The 17,935-nt window shown below is 35.5% G+C and overlaps 1 protein-coding gene across 16 annotated transcripts in view; it reads right to left on the reverse strand.

Moving 5' to 3' along the window:
* Positions 1–17,935, reverse strand: part of DTWD2 (DTW domain containing 2) — a 1,117,698-nt gene that overhangs the window by 1,055,702 nt on the left and 44,061 nt on the right. For all 16 annotated transcript variants that reach the window (XR_014838614.1, XR_014838622.1, XR_014838613.1 and 13 more), the window contains exons 3-4: positions 12,094–12,188; positions 9,256–9,448 (exon numbers count right to left, since the gene is read on the reverse strand). Coding sequence is in view for 4 of the 16 variants with exons in the window: in XM_085014346.1 (XP_084870472.1) it covers positions 9,256–9,448; positions 12,094–12,188 (288 nt within the window). In the remaining 12 variants the exon portion in view is untranslated. The remainder of the gene's footprint in view (positions 1–9,255; positions 9,449–12,093; positions 12,189–17,935) is intronic.

Here is a 17,935-nt window from a genome sequence, read left to right on the forward strand (position 1 = left end):
GGCATCCGTTAACGCCAAACTCCTAATCCATCCTGCTCCCTTCTCCTCTCCCCAGGCAACCACAAGTCTATTCTCCAAGTCCATGAGTTTCTTTTCTGTGGAAAGGTTCATTTGTGATGTATATTAGATACCAGATATGAGTCACCTGCATGTTCACTGCAGCTCTATTCACAATAGCCAAGACTTGGAAACAACTCAAATGTCCATTGACAGATGACTAGATTAGGAAGATGTGGTATGTATACACACTGGAATACTACTCAGCCACAAAAAAACATGAAATACTGCCATTTGCAGCAACATGGATGGAACTAGAGACTCTCACACTGAGTGAAGTAAGTCAGAAAGTGATGTCAGTGCTTCTGGTTGGTCCATGAACCACACTGGGAAGGAATGCACAGCACAGCTTTCACACTGCCGCTGCACACCTCCACCTGACTTACTATACTTGAGAATAAAAATAAATGTAAGGCACTAAGTTACACCAAGTGGTCTGTGTCATAAATCATAAATTTAGGTTAAATTAAATCCAACTTTTTTAATTAGCATATTCTGGGGAGAGCATAATATGCTGAGATAGAAAGCAAGTGAATCAGATTATATTCCTAGTTCTCCCCTTAGCTGGCTGCAACTTCAGAAAAGTCACTTATTACTAGCCTTTAACTTTCTTACTTCTGAAATGCTAAGAATTTATTAATCTTTAAGATTCTTTCCAATTCAAAATGTATACTATTATCTTCCAAGGAATTTGAGGATTTCTCCCAGTACAAGAAGTGAGTTCACAGTTAAGAACTCAATAAAAAACAGACGGGAATTCCTGTCATGGCACAGCGGAAATGAATCTGACTATGAACCATAAGGTTGTGGGTTTGATTCCTGGCCTCGCTCAGTGGGTTAAGGATCTGGCGTTGCCATGAGCTGTGGTGTACATCACAGACGCAGCTTGGATCCTGTGCTGCTATGGTTGTGGTAAAGGCCAGCATCTGTAGCTCTGATTTGACCCCTAGTCTAGGAACCTCCATATGCCACGGGTGCAGCCCTAAAAAGCAAAAAAAAAAAAAAAAAAAAAAAAAAAAAACAGAGGGAGGTAGGGAGGCAAAGAATTCCAGAGAGATTTCTGATAATTTTCTTTTTTTTTTTTTTGTCTTTTTGTCTTTGTTGTTGTTGTTGCTATTTCTTGGGCCGCTCCCGCGGCATATGGAGGTTCCCAGGCTAGGGGTTGAATCGGAGCTGTAGCCACCGGCCTACGCCAGAGCCACAGCAACGCGGGATCCGAGCCGTGTCTGCAACCTACACCACAGCTCACGGCAACGCCGGATCGTTAACCCACTGAGCAAGGGCAGGGACCAAGCCCGCAACCTCATGGTTCCTAGTCGGATTCGTTAACCACTGCGCCACAACGGGAACTCCCAGATAATTTTCTTAAAATTATCTTTACAGAGGAAGATCACAGTTCCTATCAGTTCATGTTCTATCACCAGGAATTATACACCTAAGAAGCAATTTAGCTCAAGTTGTGTATGTAAATATAAGGCTATCTACAACCTTGGAGATCAGCCTTATAGCCTGAGAAGAGTATACAACACCCCAACACAGGAGCCAGAAAGATCCAGAAGATATGTATACATTCTGTGAACAAAATTATGAATACTATGCAAAAGTCAAAAGAGTTAACTACTGATATACTAAAACTGTGGCATTCTGTACTTAACATTCAACTGCTCTGACTGTGCCCCAAGGACACAGAAGTTTCATGACATGAAATAGTTATTTTGTTGCAGCACTAACTGAAAACATTTATTGGAAGGTAAAGTACAGAAGTCATTTAAGAGAAGGTAAATAGAAAAGGATATTCAGAACCCACCATCTCACTAAGAATGTATTCTTCCCTGGTCCTCTAGAATCTTTTACATATTTAACTCTGTAAAATAATTTTTTTTCTTTTAGCTGCTTATTAGGGGCAAAAGAGCATTAAAAAGCAAGCCAACCCCTAATGCTGGTGATGGAAGTAAAGAAAATTGAAATTTTGGATAAAACTAAAAGGATAATCTGAAAAAATGAAAATACTAATTCAAAAGGATATCTGCAACTCCAGGGTCACTGCAGCATTATTAGTTCTAATAGCCAAGATACGGAAACAACCTAAGTGCCCAACAATGGATGAATGGATAAAGAAACGTGATGCACATATATATAGTGGAATATTACTGGGCCATGAAAGAGGAGATCCTACCATTTGTGACAGCTTCGACGGAACTTGAGGGCATTGTGTGAAGTGAAATAAGTCAGACAGAGAAAGATAAATACTGTATGATCTCACTAATAGGTGAAATTTAAAAAAAAAAATGTGTATAGATACAAAGAACAGATTGGTGGTTGCCAGAGGTAGTGGTGAGGGGTGAACAAAATGAGTAAAGGGGGTCAAAAGGTACAAACTTCAGTTATAAATTAAGTCATGGAGTTCCCATCGTGGTGCAGTGGAAACGAATCTGCCTAGGAACCATGAGGTTGAGGGTTCAATCCCTGGCCTCACTCAATGGGTTAAGGATATGGCATTGCCGTAAGCTGTGGTGTAGGTCACAGACATGGCTTGGATCTGATGTTGCTGTGGCTGTGGCGTAGGCCAGCAGCCGTAGCTCCAATTCGACCGTAGCCTGCGAATACCCATATACCATGGGTGCAACCCTCAAAAGCAAAAAGCACAACAAAATAAAATAAGCATGATGCCTACAGTTAACAATACTGTACTAAATATCTGAAAGTTGCTAAGACAGTAGTTGTAAAAAGTTCTCATCAGAAGAAAAAAAATCATAACTACATATGGGGACAGATATTAACTAGACTTACTATAGAGATCACTTTACAATATATACAAATATCAAATCATTATGTTGTACACCTGAAACTAATATGTTATATCAATTATACCTCAATAAACAAATCATAAGGAGAATGATGAATTTGAATTTGGCCACAGATAAGATATAAAAACCAGTACTTAACATCTCTGCATAGACACCAAAAAAAATTTATGAAAATGTCTTAGCCAATGAGTGCATCCAACAGTGTGCTCTGTTTATCAATTGAGAAATCAAGCTTTAGCGGAAGTTTTAAAGGCAGTAAAGTAAGGATATGCAGACGCTTGCTGTAAATAAGTTTATGAAGAAAGCCAGGAGCCCTACAAACATTTCCACATTCACCTTGGATTTATTCCTAGCAAATGTCAAGAGTGTCCTGTGTAAAATTCATTCATTGCCAAATAGCCTGGATATATTAGAAATCCAGATTAAAATGAGGCCAAGTTAATGGGTTTGCATTACACATGCGGTAACTTGCATATTTAGAAAAAAAACCATTTTTATATGTAAAAAAAAATCAATACTTTGGATGTTAATTCTGATTTTTTTTCTGCCATTTTTTCCTCTCAATTTACCTGAAGTAAAAATTTTATTCTACTACAGAAACTAAAGTGATCAACTAAAGTAATAACAGCTAAGATAAATTTATAAAAAAAGTATGTGGGCTGTACAGCAGAAATTGACAGAAGATTGTAAATCAACTATAACAGAAAAAATAAAAAATCTTTTTAAAAAGTATGTGGGTGTATGTGTACTGAGGAGGTGGTTTAAAAATGACAAATAAGGGAGTTCCCATCATGGCACAGTGGTTAACGAATCTGACTAGGAACCATAAGGTTGTAGTTCAATCCCTGGCCTTACTCAGTGGGTTAAGGATCCAGCGTTGCTGTGAGCTGTGGTGTAGGTCAAAGATGTGGCTCGGATCCCGAGTTGCGGTGGCTCTGGCATAGGCTGGTGGCTACAGCTCCAATTATACCCCTAGCCTGGGAACCTCCATAAGCCACGGGTGTGGCCCTAGAAAAAGCAAAAAGACCAAAAAAAAAAAAAAAAAAAGACAAATAATTACATTTAGAAATAAAACCTAATTAACTTAAACTACATTACTTATAGGCTTAGGAAACTTAAGAAATGATCCAGATTTTTACTTTTGGATTTTTATTTTTCACTGTGTGAATATATTGTAATAAAGAATTATTACAATATATTTATACAGAGCACTTGCTTTGAATGAACCAAGAATGCACAAACAAGCATGTCTTTACAAGTAACAACTGATGTGTTATTATTTATCAGGTTTTTAGCCTGCCCATTCATGCCTTTAAATTGTCCCTCTGATAGCAACAACCCAAGTCCCCTAAAGAATTTCTTCTTAATGCTTGTGGTTCTTCTCTCAATAATGGTAGTACCATCCATACCAACCCCAACTAAAGGACCACCCAGGATTCTATTCTAGAAGGAGAAACCATATTTCTTTTAAGATAAATAAAGTCAGGAGGAGACTAAACTTCTGTTTCCCACAGACATATTCCAGTGGCAGTGGAGGAAGCCTATAGACAACAAAAGGAAATCAGAACAACCAAAGGGAAGCAAATCCCCAAAACAGCTGCTTGACAACCAGATTTAGCCAAGTCTGAAGCCATCCGTATGCATTCTGAGCTACTTAGCAAAATGACCTATATACTTCCTTTTGTTTAGTTTGAGTTGAATTTCTGTCACTACCTATGAAAGAAACATGTTACTTACAGCTTATTCATATACATATATTTAAGCAGAGCTCCTAGGAAAGTCTATTATGTAATATTTTTTTCCAGAAAAGCTGAGTACTAATTTACCAAAAATCATCACATACAAATGGGAAAATTTTCAAAAATTGGACAATATATTAAAAACAAGCAAACTTTTTTTGTGTTCTAGAAAACAGTTCAGAACTTAATATAAAATCACTATGATTATCAATATCACTCTATAATTACCTAGCTGTCTAAAGATATACAAAAAAATCAATCCCTTTTTCAATTCAACTTATTTCTCTTTATATGTTCTTATACACAAAGTATTTCTATATAAATTTATTTATATACAAAGTGTGTACATATAAATTTATATAAAATGTTTTTATATAAATATATAACAATACATTACATAGACTTTATATACAAATTATATATTTATGTCTTTTTTTAGAAAAAGTAAATACACTGATCTTTTTTTTTTTTTCAATAACGTCTAGAAATGCACCTTGTCTAACCAAGCCATACTCATATATTTGGGCTAGATATGTGGTAGAACACCCTAAAAAGCCATGTATATTGTTTCTAAAGTGACCCATATTTGCCACATATATATTATGATGAAAGTGTCTCGAGACATATAACATGAATTTTTATAAACTGTGCTATTTTAAATTGTTATTTTTTATTTCAAGCAAAAAATATTCAGGAAAAGAAAATCTTTCTGGGCTAGAGTTAGCAAAACTTCAATTTCAAAAAGTAACATCTGGACATTTATTCCTTACTCTCAAAAGGTTCAGAAAAACATAAACAGAGATAGAGAATGGTAAAGCATATGTGGCATAAAGTTAACACTTGAGAGTTTTTGAGGAACTTTTGTATTATTATCGAAACTTCTGTAAGTTTGAAGTTATCTGAGCAGTAACGTTTACAACTTAGTATTTTGTTGTCATATGATTACTATCAAATAAATGATGATCAAGTAAATGATGACTATCAAAAAATTTATTGTCTATTTCACGAACTTTTTTTGATATCTGCAACTCATTTTTTTTGAGATTTTTGCCTTTACTTTATTCACTTCTAAGAACCCAAGCTTATGAAGCCTTTATTAGATTCAAACTCTTCCAAAAAGCCATTTGCCTTTTCACTTTAGTTTGAGGTGATATTTTTCCCCATGTCAAATCAAGAAATTTAATATTTCTTTTTTTAAAATTTCCTCAATACATTATTTTTTTTCTACTATACAGCATGGTGACCCAGTTACACATACATGTACACATTCTTTTTTCTCACATTATCCTGCTCCATCATAAATGAGTAGACATAGTTCCCAATGCTACACAGCAGGATCTCTTTTTAAGTATTTACTTTTATCCTATGGTTGTAAGATACTCTTTTAAAGGCTTAATGTATATCCACTTACTTGTTTTTAGTTTGGAAAAATGAGAAGAGAAAAAGATGACAATAATGTATGGTGTAGTAGGACTAGAAGAATTATTTAATTTACCTATTTCCTTATCTGATACCCAATTTAAAGGAGAAAAATAATTTGGTGAATTTTAATCTTTAAAATAGCTTTTAATCTTTTTAATGTGACTATGTACTTCATTTCTATGGTAGTTATCTACTTCACAAAAAATGAAAGAGTACAGATGCAGACATGGCATATCCACACAAAAAAGAAAAGAAAAAGTTCAAAATTCTCACAAATGTTTTACTTAAAAGTTTCATTAATTTTTTTGTATATTGAGAAGTATCTAAATATAATGTGAACATAAAATTTCACCTGAAAAGTGCCACAATCTAACAGTACCCACGCCTTTTATGAGTTGGTTCTTGTGGAACACAGGGAACACTTAAGAAGTGAGATAAACCTACAGAAGCCATTATACATAAATATCCCAGATAGAAGTTTTCTGTTTTAGAAGCAGTATACTACTTCAGTTAAGACCATAGGCTTTGGCTCTAAACTAGATAGGTTCAAATCGCAGCTCTGCTATTAAATAGCTTTGCGACCGAAAACAAATCATTTAACATCCCTGAGCCTCAGCTTCCTTGTTAACTAATACAATACTCAGGGGGTTTGGGAAAAGATTAAAAAAGTTAATATATGTAAAGCACTTGGAAATGGGACTGGCCCATTCAAAGCACTCAACATGTTATCTATATTTTAGAACTGTTCTGAATATTTCAGTCTCATCTAAAAACCATGTCTACATTTTAGTCAAAAGGAATGAAAAATACAAAGAATCTGAGATTAAAATCTTATATTCAGGGTTTCAGTTATGTTTTTTCTTTTTGGCCACACCCAAAGGCATGCAGAAGTTCCCGGCCAGGGATTAAACCTGTACCATAGCTGTGACTTGAGCTACAGTGGTAACAATGACAGACCTTTAACCCGCTGCATCTCCTGGGAACTCCACAGTTATTTTTCATTAAACACATGACTTGTACAAACCCAACAACAAAGTAGATAAATACGTAACACAAAAAATATTGAAAATGTAAGGATAACTTCATTAAAAATACACAAATAGAAGTCTTCATATACCTTTTTCAGTATAAAACAGTACAATTGTGCCAAAAATAAAAGCGTAAAGAAAAACTGCAAATAATAAACTTTAAAAAATGTAAACACTTCCATCACTATAAAGAGAAGGTAAATTTTTTATATTCAGAAAACATGCAAAAAAATTGACATGTACTTACCTTCAGAGAAACCATAAACTTATACCAAATACTCTTGGCAATTTTCTTTTATCACAGTCCAACAAAATAAATAAAAACAAAACAGTAACCAAAAATGTTATAACACCTGAAAATTAAGAATTCACTGATAATCCATGGGTTGAATGAAATCAAAACAAATAACAAATTATATCAATGCTGCAGATATAAAGAGAAACACAGCAAATCAAAACTATAGGATACAATGACAATTATACTAAGAAGAAATGTTAGTCTTCTTTCCCTTTTTTTTTATTAAAGAAACTCACTAATCTTAATACAGAAGCATAGTACTCTTAGCACAAATCTCACAAAAGCAGGAAAAAAAGGATGAAAAAAATGAAATAAATTGATCAAAGTAAAAGCTCAAAGTAATAAAATAAGAATAAAGTTTAAGAGCCATTAAAACAATCTAAAGGTTAATACTTCTAAAAGCTCAATACATAGACAAACTCCTTCCAAGCCTGTTTATAGAAAAAAAAAAAAAGTGTGTGTGCCTGTGTCTATACATGTATGATTACTGGGGGGGAAAAATGAAACACTCAGAAGAAATTAAAATAAGTATTTAAGCACATATAGATATATGACAACCAATTTGTTAATCCAAAGCAAAGATATAACTTCCTAGAAAAGATAAGCTGTTAAAGACTGAAACAAATAGAAGCAGAAAGCTTGAATAATTTTCATAAAAGAGTTTGAAAGAAAGATTTAGAAGTTATTTTTAAGGAGACCAGGGTCAGGAAGTTTTACCGATGAGTTGCATGTCTTTTTTAAGGAACATGGGAGTCCACTATTATTTAAACTATTCCATCAAAGAAAAACATTAAAATCACACATACTTATTTGGTGACGTTAATGCTATCTTAGTACCCAAATATTATAACAAAAGTAAAAAAAATATAAATTATAATTCAATGCCACTAAATAAAATATAAGGAGTTTCCACTGTTGCTCAGTGGTAACGAACCCAACTAGTATCTATGAAGACACCAGTTCCATCCCTGGCCTCGCGCAGTGGGGTCAAGGATCTGGCATTGCCATGAGTTGCAATGTAGGTTGTACACAGGGCTCGGATCTGATGCTGCTGTGGCTGTGGCATAGGCCAGCAGCTGTAGCTCCAATCTGACCCCTAGCCTGGGAACTTCCACATGGCATGGGTGTGGCCTCCCCCCAAAAATTAATTAGTTAATTAATTAAAATCTAAGCTTCAGCAATATATTAAACGGACAATATGACCAAAAAGATTTCACTATAACACAATAACAGTTCAATATTAGGAAATGTATCATCGTTAATTATATCAACAAAGTGAAGGATAAACCATATGATTAAAACCATGAATGACAAAAAAAGTATTTCATAAAAATTCAGTCTTTTTTTTTTTTTCATTTTTGGCCACACCCTTAGCATATGGTAGTTCCCTGGGACGGGGATCAAATCCAAGCCATAGCTGTGAACTAAGCCACAGCTACAGCAACACTGGATCCCCAACTCACTGCACTGGGCCAGGGATCAACCAGTGCCTCCAGAGAGATAATGCCAGATCATTAACTCACTGCTGCCACAGCAGGAACTCCCAGTCACTCTTAAGAAGAACAAAGTAATTTAGTTATCAAAAAAAATTAAACATAACACTTAACAAAACATAAATACACACAGGAATAAATAATCCTAAGACTGATCTGACTGAGAGACTTACAGCTAAATGTCTAAAGTGTGGTGAAGTTTGATGGTAGGAATTGAGAAAAAAGGACACATTTGAAATTTTCTACATATATATAAAAAAACACAAACAAGCATACACACACTTATGTATATATATTCATATGCCATCAAATTCATATATAAAAATATATGTATATCCCCTCAGAGAAAACATATACAACATACACAATTATATAATTTTATGTACTCTATGTTAAAATACTAGCTTTTACCTGTTTAGGTAGTCGGAACAAGGAATTCTTATAGAAAATGTCCTTAGCCTGGCTCCATGTACCATCAATGATGATGACTGTGGTAGGATAAATAGGAGAATCTAATATAAATTCTTCCAAATTAGCAGCTTCAGCCCCTGGATATAATATTAAAGTATCAGACTTCCGACAAATAGTTGAAAGTTCGGGATCTCTAAAAATTTAAAATGAAATCTCTATTAGCATTTTGGGGGGAGGAGTTTTATCATTCTTACTGAACTTCATTCAAAAATACATGTGAAACATTTTGACACTAGAGATCTAATAATGAATGAGACAGCCTCTGTCTGCAAGCAACAAAATCATCTTGAAGGGGAAGGAGACAAGTTAAAGAGTCAATTAAAGCTAATAAATGGTATCACCTTCAAACTAACAAATGGCATCTATAAAAAGTATACAGGCAATATCAGCTTTAACAATGTCCCTTGAGATTAGGATCAAGGTAAAGATATTGGCTTTCACTACTCGTAATACACATTGTACTAAAGTTACTGCAATAAGGCAAGAAAAAGAAATAAAAGGCATAAACAACAGAAAGGAAGAAGTATAAACAATCCTATTTGGAGATGATAAGGCTACTTAACACAGAAAGTTCTAGGCAATCTACAAAACAATTCCTACAACTAACAAATAAATTTATAAAGTCATAGTATACAAGGTTAATAGACAAAACCCAATTGTTTTCTTATATACTAGTAGCAAAAAAATGAAAATAAGTATTTTTAAATTCTACTTACAAAGGATACCACAAGTAATATGTCTCTTAATCATTCCCCACATATTTACATCACATACTCTGACAAAAAAATCTAAAATAATCATTCAATTACCAATTTTATTAAATTAATAATCTTAACTTTAGTTTAAAATCCATCAGTGAATAAGAATTTACTTAGTAAGCAGTATATTAGGTACCATCAGAAAAACTGAACTTAATGTAATGGTCTCAAAATGGGATAAGCTATTTAGAAAAATGTCAAGTTTCTCATCTCCAAGCACATTTGTGGAGGGGGTTAGATGACCCAAATAGCTTCTACTTCTACTACCACAGATGCTCACCACTCCTGGAGTAAAACAACCAAGATCCAAGTTGTCAGATCTACAACTATCTAAGAATTATAGAGAAACTATCATAACAAAGAGCCTTTGTGTGAAGGAGTGCTACAGTGTAAGTTATATGACCGATCCCCACGTAAAGAGCTTTGGATCATGCTTCCCTCCCCATCAAAATGGCAAAAATCACAACAGTAGCACCAAGCCCAGAGCAAGGTTTACCTCTGGGGGCCAGGGAACGCAAAATGTGCAAAAGGAAACTCTATATGAGAAAAGACTGCCTAACCATATTTTCAGAGAAGGGAAAAAAAATTACTGTATAAAGTTCTAACATGATATTACTTTCATAATATAAAGGAATGGAAAAGTTTGGTCAGTCCCTTGGGCTTGGAACTGGCACTTGTCTTACCTAGCATTTTCATAAATGAGCTGAAAAATAAATCTCCATGTTTTCAAGAGAATAAATTTTGTACCTAAAAATATATTTAACTGCGTAGATAGCATTTAAGTAATTTGCAAAGGCTCTGTGAATAGACAGATAAGCAACACAAGTGCCTCAAAAGTAAGAAGCCTTGTAGAAAAATTTAAATACATATAGTATATGATACACATTTATAATAATAGGTTCTGTAATACAGTGTGAAATAAGATTCAAGAATTTCACAGAACTGTCTGTGAAGATATCAACTAACAGGCTGCTACAAATACTGGCCTTATCAGAAAGAATATTTTATTTTATTATTTTTTTTTCTTTTTACAGCCACCCTTGCAGCATAGGGAAGTTCCCAGGCTAGGGGTTGAATCAGAACTGCAGCTGTGGCAGAAGCCACTGAGCCACAACAGGAACTCCAGAGAAAATATTTTAAATACAGCAAGAGAGAGCATTCTATCATTTAAAAAAAAAATGATGTGCCTATAACTAGAAGATTAAATATAGTTTTAGTCACTATAACTTAAGAAAGCCTTAGTGGGCTATAAATGGAGATATAGGTAGGTACGTAGGTAAGTGGGTAGGTAGTAGACAGAGAAATCTATAGATATATGTATATATATATTTATATAAATGTGTATTATATATAATTGTAAAAAAAAAGAAAAAATCTAATACAAATACCTGACTACCTTGAAAAAAAACTTATCTTCGTAAAAATGAAATAAACAGTAAATATACACTTAGGCTCAATCAATGTACATTACTAAGGAATTTAGACAATGCTATAATTTGTTTATTCCGTTTAGGTCTCTGTTTTGGGGGAGCATTTTTGCTTACATTTTACTTGTACAATTTTGAAGGAGAAGGCAGAAATTAAATTTCTGGACCACTTCCAATGTACCATGTTCTAGGTCTAATGGATAACTTGAGAGAAACCAATTTTAAAAATTTGTGCAAAAAAGAATTAGTTTAAATTGTCTTAAAATTTACCTTTCTGGAGTTCCCGTCATGGCGCAGTGGTTAACAAATCCGACTAGGAACCATGAGGTTGCGGGTTCGGTCCCTGCCCTTGCTCAGTGGGTTAACGATCCGGCGTTGCCGTGAGCTGTGGTGTAGGTTGCAGATGCGGCTCGGATCCCGCGTTGCTGTGGCTCTGGCGTAGGCCGGTGGCTACAGCTCCGATTCAACCCCTAGCCTGGGAACCTCCATATGCCGCGGGAGCGGCCCAAGAAATAGCAACAACAACAACAACAACAAAAGACTCAAAGACAAAAAATAAAAAATAAAAAAAAAAAAAAAAAAAAAAAATTTACCTTTCTTCACTGAAGCGACGACCAATCTTGACTTTACACTTATCTTGGGGGAGACATGCAGCTAGAAGAGGAACTGTCCGCAGTACCTTGTTTTCCTATAATTAAAAAATTAATTAAAATGTAGATTTTACTTAGAGACAATTTGAAAACCTTTATAACAAACATTAGATTCATAACATTATATACAATTTTCTCAAGTCTTTTACTACAGACTATAATTTAATAAAAAGAGCTAGTGTTTCTCTGATTTATCAGTATTAAATATATGTGTATATTTTTATTTGATTGGGGTGTGTTTACATGTTTACTGATCTCATAAAATATAATCTATCCAAATGATGAATAAGATTAAGAAAAACATAACTTTGTATTTAACTAAACTGAATAATTTATTCTGACAAATATTTGTTTCACATTTTGTAGTATGTAAAACTTGAAGATAATTGTCTAGATATTTACACCTTGAAAGCAAGGAAGTGCTAAAAAAAAAAAAAAATGAGGTATATCAAAAGGACACAAAAGCCAACCTTAAAAAGCACCCAGTACAACAATTTGAGCAACAAAAGAACATAATATTTGGATTATAACACAGAACATAAAATAAATATAGGATCTATACTGATATAAATAAATAGGTGAATAAATACACAGGAGAGAAGAGACAAATCTTCCTTATAGCAGAATTTCAAGTAATAAACATAAACACATCCCACTCCAGGAGGCAGAGCTTATCTCTCCCTCACAGTTGAATGTGGGCTGAATTTATGGCCATACTTTCAGAGTGCAGAAAGAGAAAAAACAGTAATGTTAAAGTGGAGAAAGCTGATTGCCACTTCTATAAAGTACTTTAACTATCGTCAGTGGTTTTTCAACATCCTAGCTTCCAACACTAAAAATTATCTTTCTGGTTGTCATAAGAATTCTATTCCTAATCCTAGTAGAGCCAGGTGATTACCTATCATGCTCATTCACACCCTGGCTCTACACTGGCCCAACTGGGAGTGTCACATTTGATCAAATAAGTGATAGAGGTCCTTTCTAATCAGTTTACTTACATAGAGCTCAATGTTATGTTTACCAATTTATATAATCCTTCATGCAAATATCCTCACAGTGAATAATTTGACTATTTTTATGTCTGTAAAAAAAATGACAATGTACTTAAGGAAAATCAAATATTACATTCTTTTAGGAATATCAAAGTTATTTAATAAATTAATACACAAACAATAAAGTTACATATAAATTTACAAAAGTAATTTAATATAAATTTATAATTACATTGTTTATTTTATAACAGAAACAAAAAGTATTATAGTAGTAGTATTCAATACCACAAGCACACAAACATACACACACTCAGTGACATTTCTCTGTTTATTACCTCTTACTTTTTTTTTTTCTTTTTGTCTTTTTGCCTTTTCAAAGGCCACACCCACAGCATATGGAGGTTCACAGGCTAGGGGTTTAAATAGAGCTGCAGCCACAGGCCTACGCCAGAGCCACAGCAATACTAGATCTGAGCTGTGTCTGTGACCTACACCACACCTCACAGCAACGCAGGATCCTTAACCCACTGAGCAAGGTCAGGGATCAAACCCGCAATCTCATGGCTCCTAGAAGGATTCATTAACCACTGAGCCATGACAGAAACTCCCTTTTTGTTTTGTTTTATTACTTCTTTCACCCCTGGGTCTCCTAGGTATTGATTAAAATAATCTGTAAAAGGTGGATTTAAAGATGCTGAGAATTGTCAAATTGATTTACCTGATAAAAAGTGCAAAAAGGAAACAGAAGAGTCAGAATTTGCCAAGATTTTAAAAATAACATGTAGTAGGCTGGCACTCTGAGGGAGCCTGAAAAGAGCAATTTGGAGCAGCTCCTATGATGAATGTGACCAGCAGGAGATATGTGAGAGGGGAGTTTCAGGATATTTTCCAGTCTCTCATACTGTTTTCTCCTCTCCTTACCATCACTCTGAGACTTTGACATATACTTAAATCACTTTCCAAACTTTCATCGAAATAGCATATGTATGTATGTCAAATTAAGTAGTGCCAAAAGATTTATAATGTTCCCAAATACACTCCCCAATACTACCTCCCAGAAGCAATCACTCCTCTATTTTTTCTTTTAGTAGTTATATCCATACTAACTACAAACTATCATTTACTATCATCATAACAGCTAAAAGCTAACTCTAATGTACATAATTCTCACTACATTGTGTGTGTATGTGTGTGTATATACATATACAAAAATATATAATACATTTACTGTTCACAATAAAAGACTAACAAAGTATAATATTTTTATCCTTTCCATTTTACTAATGACAAAAATAAAGCAGAGAGAGGTTAATTTCCTTGCCCAGGGGTTACAGAGTTTACAGAGCTATTAAGAAATTAAACTGAAGGATGGGATTAAGATGGCAGAATAAAAGGATTGGAGGAAAAACAACAAAACTCACAACTAAAGTCTGAGCCATCTTCACCCAAATGGACCGGAAACCTTAAAAAAGATACTCTACTCCAGAAGAAAAAGAAGAGGCCACATCAAGAGGTAGGGGGGACAATTTCGTGATATAAACAACCCCATACCTCCTGGGGGGGAAGCTCCACAGACTGGAAACTAACTGGTTCACAGAGACTCACCTACAGGACTGAGAGTTCTGAGCCACACATCAAACCCTCACATGCAGGGATCTGGCACTGGGAGAAAGAGCCCCTGGAGCATCTGGCATTTAAGGCCACTGGGCCTTAAGCGCAGGAGCTCCACAGGACTGGGGGAAACGGAGACCCCATTCTCAAAAGGCGCACACGGACTTTCACATGCACTGGGTCCCAGGGCAGAGCAAAGTCTCCATGGGAATCTGGGTCAAACCTGACTGCAGTTCCTGGAGGACATCCTGAGAAAAGAGGGGTGAAATGTGGCTTGTTGTGAGGAAAGGACATTGAAAGCAAAGCTCTCGGGAATATTCAGCAGCACTGCCTTTCTCTGGAGGTGGCCATTTTGGGAAAATCTGGCCCCACCCATCAGTCAGCACTGAGAAGCCCCAGGGAAAACAACAATCCAGGTGGGATCACAGCCCCACCCCTCAGTAAACAGGCTACCTAGAGACCCCTCAGGCACACAGCTGCCTCTAATCCCATCCAGAGACTAAGCCCCACCCACCAGAGGGAGTAGAATCAGCTCCTCCTACCAGTGGGCAGGCATCAGCCCCTCCCATCAGGAAGCCTACACCAAGCCCCCATACCAACTTCAGCCACAAGGGGGGCAGACACCAGAAGTAAGAGAGGCTACAGCTCTATTATCTGTAAGAAGGTCACCACACCAAAAACCTATAAAAATGAAAAGACAGAGAACTATAACTCAGATGAGGGAGAAAGGAAAAACCCCAGAAAATCAGCTAAGCCATGAGGAGATTCTCAGCCTCCAGGAAAAAGACTTTAGACTGTTGATGCTCAACATGATGCAAGACATTGGAAATAAACTGGAGGCAAAGATGGATAACTTACAGGAAACACTGACCAAAGAGATACAAGATATAAAACTTAAACAAGAAGAGATGCAAAATACAATAACTGAAATAAAAAAAAACTCACTAGAAGCAGCTAACAGCAGAACACAGGAGGCAGAAGAACGAATAAGTGAGGTGCAGGACAGATTAGTGGAAATTACGGATGCAGAACAGAAAAGAGAAAAAAGATTGAAAACAAATGAAGAGAGTCTCAGAGAACTCTGGGACAAGGTTAAACACACCAACATCTGTATTATAGGGGTGCCAGAAGGACAAGAGAGAGAGAAAGGGACAGAAAAAATATTCCAAGAGATAATAGCCAAAAGCATCCCTCACATGGGAAAGGAACCACTCACTCAAATCCAGGAAGCACAACGAGTACCATATAAAATAAACCCAAAGAGGAATACACCAAGACACATATTAATCAAGCTGACCAAAATTAAAGATAAAGAGAAAATCCTGAAAGCAGCTAGGGAAAGAAACACTTAACATACAAAGGAAGGTTATCAATAAGGTTATCAGCAGAAAAACTCTGCAGGCCGGAAGGGAGTGGCAGGATATACTCAACATGATGAAAGGAAAAAACCTCCAACCAAGATTACTTTACCTGGCAAGGCTCTCATTCAGATTTGAAGGAGAAATCAAAACCTTCACAGATAAGCAAAAGCTGAGAGAATTCAGCAACACTAAACCAGCCTTACAACAAATACTAAAGGAACTTCTATAGGCAGAAAAGAACAAGAGAAGAAGGAAAGTAAAAAGAGCAGCAAAAACAAATCCAAAGCAATTAATAAAATGGCAGTAAGAACATACATATCAATAATTACCTTAAATATGAATGGACTAAATGCCCTAGCCAAAAGACATAGACTGGCTGAATGGAGACAAAAGCAAGAACCCTATATATGCTGTCTTCAAGAGACCCACTTCACTTCTAGGGACACATACAAACTGAAAGTGAGAGGATGGAAGAAAATACTTCATGCAAATGGGGATCAAAGAAAGCTGGAGTAACAATACTCACATCGGACAAAATGGACTTTAAAATGAAGAATATTTTAAGGATCAATCCAAGAAGAAGATACAACAATTTTAAATATCTACACACCCAACACAGGTTCACCACAATATATAAGGCAACTGCTAACAACCTTAAAAGGAGAAATCAACAATAACACAATCAGAGTGGGGAACTTTAACACCTAAGATATTAAAGTAATGGACTTTATCAACAAGACAGAAAATCAATAAGGAAACACAGGCCCTGAATGATGCATTAAACCAGATGGACTTAATAGACATTTATAGGACATTCCATCCAAAAGCAACAGAATACACATTCTTCTCAAGTGCACATGGAACATTCCCTAAGATTGATCATATTCTGGGCTACAACTCCAACCTCATTAACTTTAAGAAAATTGAAATCATATCAAGCATATTTTCCGACTACAACGCTATACAACTGGAAATCAACAACGAGAAAAAAACTGCAAAAAACACAAACACGTGGAGACTAAACAACATGCTACTAAGCAACCAATGGATCACTGAAGACATCAAAGAGGAAATTAAAAAATACCTAGCAGCAAATGACAATGAAGATACAACACTCCAAAACCTATGGGATGCAGCAAAAGCCATTCTAAGAGGAAAGATTATAGCAATACAAGCCCACCTCAGGAAGCAAGAAAAAGCTCAAATAAACAAGCTAACTTTACATCTATGGCAGCTCGAGAGAGAAGAAGAGACAAGACCTAAAGTTAGTAGAAGGAAAGAAATCATAAAGATCACAGCAGAAATCAATGAAATAGAAACAAAGAAAACCATAGAAAAGATCAATGAAACGAAAAGCTGGTTCTCTGAAAAGATCAACCAAATTGATAAACCCCTAGCCAGACCTATCAAGCAAAAAAGAGAGAGGTCTCAAATCAATAAAATTAGAAGTCAAAAAGGAGAGGTAACAACGGACACCACAGAAATACAAAGGATCATAAGAGACTACTATATGCAACTACATGCCAATAATACGGAAAAACCTAGAAGAAGTGGACAAATTCCTAGAAAAATACAATCTTCCAAGACTAAACCAAGACGAAATAGAAAAGATGAATGGACCCATCACAAGAACTGAAATTGAAACTGGGATTAAAAACCTTCCAACAAACAAAAGTCCAGCACCAGATGGCTTCACAGGCGAATTCTATCAAACATTTAGAGAAGAGCTAACACCTCTCCTTCTGAAACTATTTCAAAAAATTGCAGAGGAAGGGATACTCCCAAACTCATTCGATGAGGCCACCATCACTCTGGTACCAA

The sequence above is a fragment of the Sus scrofa genome, chromosome 2, assembly GCF_054392235.1.
Source record: "Sus scrofa isolate SSC_HxYL_T2T_F1_AM1 chromosome 2, Sscrofa_HxYL_maternal_Yorkshire_Landrace_v2.0, whole genome shotgun sequence".
In the NCBI taxonomy this organism is placed as follows: domain Eukaryota; kingdom Metazoa; phylum Chordata; class Mammalia; order Artiodactyla; family Suidae; genus Sus; species Sus scrofa.